General features: G+C 41.7%; 1 protein-coding gene across 1 annotated transcript in view; it reads right to left on the bottom strand.

Annotated features, from left to right (window-relative positions):
• LOC100948865 (cytochrome P450 3A4-like) overlaps nucleotides 1–5,419 on the bottom strand; it is a 36,309-nt gene that overhangs the window by 28,595 nt on the left and 2,295 nt on the right. Inside the window, exon 2 of the mRNA XM_003798868.3 lies at nucleotides 4,659–4,752. Coding sequence (XP_003798916.1) covers nucleotides 4,659–4,752 — 94 coding nt within the window. The remainder of the gene's footprint in view (nucleotides 1–4,658; nucleotides 4,753–5,419) is intronic.

The following is a 5,419-nucleotide window of genomic DNA, read 5'->3' as shown; positions in this document are numbered from 1 at the left end:
TTTTTGACTTAAAGTCTGTTTTATTTTATATTAGTATAGTTATTCCTACTCACTTTTGGTTTCCATTTGTGTGGAATATCTTTTTGCATACCTTTACTTCCAATCCATGTTTGAGAAAAATCTTGAATCATTTTTCTTCTGTTTTCATATAACAACAATCATCACAGATTTCTGTGACTAAATATATGGAGGATTTTTTCTATGCACCATGTAAGCAATCAGTTTTGCAGCAGATACCAGCTGCCCTCCAATTCAATTCCAGCACTGCCTACCTGGAGATAGCATCAGATCCCACATGTTGAGGGCTCAGTCTCCAAGACTGACACACACTCATTTCAGACACCAGGGGCAAGTCTGAGTCTTTGAAACTGCTGACTGAACAGCTTCAAGATGGGATTCTTATGACCTTCACTTTGAGTTCCATTAATTTGTTGGAGCAGCTCACAGAACTCAGGGAAACAGTTACACTTTGTGGCTTATTAAAAAAGATATTATAAAGGATACAGATGAAAATATACCCAAGGGCAAGATATGAGGGAAGGGATGTGGAGCTTCCATGCCCTCCCTTGGCAGGCACCCTCCAGGAACTTCCACATGTTCAGCTACTTGGAAGCTCTCTGAATTTTGTCCTTTTTTTAAATGGAGGATTTATCATGTAGGCATTATTTATTAAACCATTGGCCATTGGTGACCAACTTGATCTTCACCCCCTCCTCTTTCCCCAGAAATTGGGTGGTAGGGCTGAAAGTCTGAACCCTCTAATCATGCTTTGTCTTTAAAGTGACCAGCCCCATCCTGAAACTATCAGCCAACATTATCATACTGAGGGATAGCACTTTGGAGATTCCAAGGATTTTAGGAGTTGTATGTCAGGAAATGGGAATGTACATTGAATATATATTTCATAGTATCACAGTCTGTAAGTGAAGTGTCTTCCTTTCTTTCTTTCTCTTTTCTTTTCTGTTCTTTTATTTCTCACAGGGCCTTGCTCTGTCACCCAGGCTAGAGTGCACAGCAACCTAAAACTCCTGGGGTCAAGCAATCCTTTGCCTCAGCCTCCCAAGTAGCTAGGACTACAAGTGCATACCACCATGCCTAGATTATTTTTCTTATTTTTTATGGAGATGGGTCTCACTATGTTGCCCAGGCTGGCCTCAAGCTCCTGGCCTCAAGTGGAGGCCACCTTGCCTCCCCAAGTGCTGGGGTTACAAGCATGAGCCACAGTACCTGGCCTTCTATATTTTTAAAAAGGGGGAAAACAATCTCTTTACATTCAAGATTTTTAGTAGTAGCTGAGGACTTGTTCTTTGTAACTGTACCTTTTCTTGTTTGTATATCCCTTTCTTCCCTTTATTTTCCTCTTATTGTTTATCACTGAGGTTTGGAGCTATTCTATAGTGGTAACATTTGAGTCTTTTCTCTTTTGTGCGTCTGCTCTACTGGTGAGTTTTATACTTTCATGTGTATTAATAATGGTAGAAAATGTTCAGTCACTTCCAGATTAGGACTCCTTTTCTTGTAGGGTCTGTCTAGTATCAGTGAATTCCCTCAGTTTTTGCTTGTCTGAGAATTACTTTATTTTTCCTTCACTTTTGAAGAATAGCTTTTCTGGGTATAATAGTCTTTATTGATAGTTTTTTTTCATTGAATACTTGGAATATATTATCCATTCTCTTGGCCTATAAGGTTCCTGCTGAGAAATACACTATTAGTCTGAGAAGAATTCCCTTATATGTGACCTGATGCTTTTCTCTTGCTGTTTTTAGAATTCTCTCTGTCTCTCTTTTTTTTTGCAGTTTCTTTTTTTATTTTTTGGCCAGGGCTGGGTTTGAACCTGCCACCTCTGGTATATGGGGCCTGTGCCCTACTCCTTTGAGCCACAGGTGCCACGCCCCCCTCCTTTTTTTTTAGACAGAGCCTCAAGCTGTTGCCCTGGGTAGAGTGCCATGGCATCACAGCTCACAGCAACCTCCAACTCCTGATCTCAAGAGATTTTCCTGCCTCTGCCTCCCAAGTGGCTGGGACCACAGGCACCTGCCACAACGGTTGGCCATTTTTGGTTGCAGCCATCACTGTTGTTTGGTAGGCCCAGGCTGGATTTGAATCTACCAGCTTGAGTGTATGAGGCTGGCCCCCTAGCTGCTTGAGCCACAGGTACTGAGCCTAGAATTCTCTTTTTGTTTTTGACTTTTGATAATTTGACTCTAATGTGCCTTGCAGAAAATCTTTTTGAATTCAATCTATATGGAAATCTCTGCATGTGTGTATCTCTTGAAAGACTTAGGAAGTTTTCAACTATTATTTCATTAAATAGGTTTTGTAGGGCTGGGTGTGGTGGCTCACACACTCTGGGAGGCCAAGGGAGGTGGATTTCTTGAGCTCAGGAGTTTGAGACCAGACTAAGCTAGAGTGAGACCTTGTCTCTAGTAAAAAGAGAAAAATATCTGGGAGTGATGGTGCATGTCTGCAGTCTAGCAACTCATGAGGCTAAGGCAAGAGCCTAGGAGTTTGAGGTTGCTGTGAGCTGTGACATCACAACGCTTTATCCTGTGTGGCAGAGTGAGACTCTGTCTCAAAAAAAAGAAAAAAGATTTTCTATGCCTTTGCCCCTCTTTTCTCCTGAAATATCCAAAATTCTAATATTTTATTATAGGCTTTCTTTATTCTTCCTACATTTTTTTCTTTTTTGTCTGATTGGGTTATTTCCAATGATCTATCTTCAGGTTCCAATGATCTACCTATTCTTTCTCCTGCTTGAGACAGATTATTGTTGAAGCCTTCTTAGTTTTTTAAATATTTATTATATTCTTCACTGCCAGGATTTGTGTTTTTTTTCTTTTAATGCTATCTCTTTGTTGAATTTCTCATTCAGATCATGAACTAACTTTCTTTCCTTCCTTCCTTCCTTCCTTCCTTCCTTCCTTCCTTCCTTCTTTCTTTCTTTCTTTCTTTCTTTCCTTCTTTCTTTCTTTCTTTCTTTGAAAGAATCTCACTACGTTGCCCTTGGTAGAGTGCTGTGACATTACAGCTTAAAGCAACCTCAAACTCTTGGGATTAAGTGATTCTCTTGCCTCAGCCTTCTAAGTAGCTGGGACTACAGGCGCCCACCACAATGCCTGGCTATTTTTTGGTTGTAGTTGTCATTGTTGTTTGGCAGGCCTGGTCTGGGTTTGAACCTGCCAGCTCTGGTGTATGTGGCTGGCACCCTAGTTGCTGAGCCTAAGGTGCCGAGCTGATGAATTGTTTTACTGATTTCTTTTATCATATCTCTTCTCTTGTATCTCACTGAAGTTCTTTAATATCATTATTTAAAATTCTTTTGCAGGAATTCCATGGATTTCTTTTTTATTAGAATCTGTTACCAGAAGAATTATTATGTTCCTTTGGAAGTGTCATATTTTCTTTTTTTTTTTTTTTGAGACAGAGCCTCAAGCTGTCCCCCTGGGTAGAGTGCCCTGGCATCACAGCTCACAGCAACCTCCAACTCCTAGGCTCAAGTGAGTCTCCTGCCTTAGCTTCCCAAGTAGCTGGGACCATGGGGCCCGCCACAACGCCCGGCTATTTTTTGGTTGCAGCCATCATTGTTGTTTGGCGGGCCTAGGCTGGATTCAAACCCGCCACCTTAGGTGTATGTGGCTTGCGCCTTAGCCACTTGAGCCACAGGCGCCGAGCCGGAAGTGTCATATTTTCTTGCTTTCTCATATTGCTGTGTCCTTATGTTGATATCTGTGCATTTGATGTAATAATTGCTTCTTCCAGTTTTATGGATTAGCTTTCATAGGGAGAGACTACTTCCTATAGATGTATTTATAGTGTTAATTCATAGGGTGCATTAGCTTTGATTCTGGATGTGGGCACCAGTGTATGGGCATATGACTCCTTTGGTTGTAATCAGTGCCAATAGTGTTTGTGACTTCCTCAGTGGCTCAGGTTGCAGTTGTTAGTGGAGGCTATGATGAGGCATTGGTGGAGGCAGGGATGCTAGGCAGGCTGGTACCTGGGATCCAGTGGTAACAGCAGGTGACTGAATGAGCTAATCCTTGGATTTCTGGGTGGAATATGCAGTATTTTGGTAGTAGCAGGTCCAGGAAAGCTGATCCTTGAGCCTTTATACAGCTGGCTTGGGTACTGGCAGTAGCAGAAGTGGGCCAGGAAAGTAGGTTGGTCTTTGGGCCAATTGATGATGTGTGTGGCACTGGCAATGAGAGCAGCTGCAGGCCAACCCTTGGGCCCCCAGGCAGCACAGGCAGGTGCCAGTGATGGCAGTGGTGGGTCCCCAGGTCCACAGGGGGCATGGATAGAAGGGTGAAGGTGCCAGCAGCAGTGTGGGCAGGCTCATATTCAGACCCTGGGAGCAGTGCACAGACACAGCAGTGTTGGGCAAGGCATGTCAATCCTTAGGTTCCCAGATGCTGTGTGTGGGAACTGGCAACCTGGGTAGGCCTATCCTTAGGGATCCGGAGGCAAACCTGAGGTTCCTGAGAATTGGCAACAGAGGCCTTGGGTAAACCTGACCATGCTATGTGTGGGGCCTACACTCTGTTTCTGAAAGTATAAAACATCAGGACTTCCTCCCAAGGAGGGGCTTTTTTTTACTGATGGAACTAAGCTGGTGTCTGCAGCCCTAAGAAGCAAAAGAGGGAGTTCAAAAAACTTACCTTACGGTAACCCAAAACAGTACCCAGGAAAGGAAGAGGTGTTGGCCCAGGAATTCCCAACTTCTTAAAAAGTCCATGTGAGTGGGTCCCATATCTATAAAGTGAAAGAGAAAGGCAGGTTATTGGGATTGTGACTTTATAGATATGGGGGCTAGATAGTCACTGACTCAAGAACTGGGGCAGTCAAGATAGAGAGGAAATAAGCAGACAATAAATAATAACAGCAACTCCAAGAGCAATAATTACATTCACTACTCATCTCTTTTCCTGACTCTACCCTGAGACCTACTTAACTCTACTGTCATGAGAGATTAAGCTACCTGCTAAGCAGGTATTATTATATTTAAAACCGAGGAACTAAAAGAACTTGTCGGGCAGGTATGTTTAAAAAGATACATGCAATCTTGCAATTGGCATATGTATTTGTGTATTGGCTTCATATTCCCGACATTATCCTAGAGGTGATGTCATTTTATATATATTTATTATGACAAATACTGACTGAAATGACAATCCTCTTTTATGATGCAAAAGGAGCATGCTAGAAGTAGTCTAATCTCAAAAAATAAAAAATAAACTGCTTTTAAATAGAATGATTTAAGCCATGATGATTCATTTTAAAATGTCATCTGATGAGAAATATATTTCCACAATGCACTGAATTTCTAAACTTTCTTTCAAAGAATTAGAACCAGGTTTATGTTATTGTTTTTTAATTTTTGTATCATCATGATTCCTTATTCTTTTTTTTTTTTTTTTTT

This window comes from Otolemur garnettii, unplaced genomic scaffold (genome assembly GCF_000181295.1).
Source record: "Otolemur garnettii isolate 467f Iridium unplaced genomic scaffold, OtoGar3 scaffold00142, whole genome shotgun sequence".
In the NCBI taxonomy this organism is placed as follows: Eukaryota; Metazoa; Chordata; class Mammalia; order Primates; family Galagidae; genus Otolemur; species Otolemur garnettii.
Note: the sequence above shows the minus strand (reverse complement) of the source record. Positions and strands in the feature narration are given on the sequence as shown.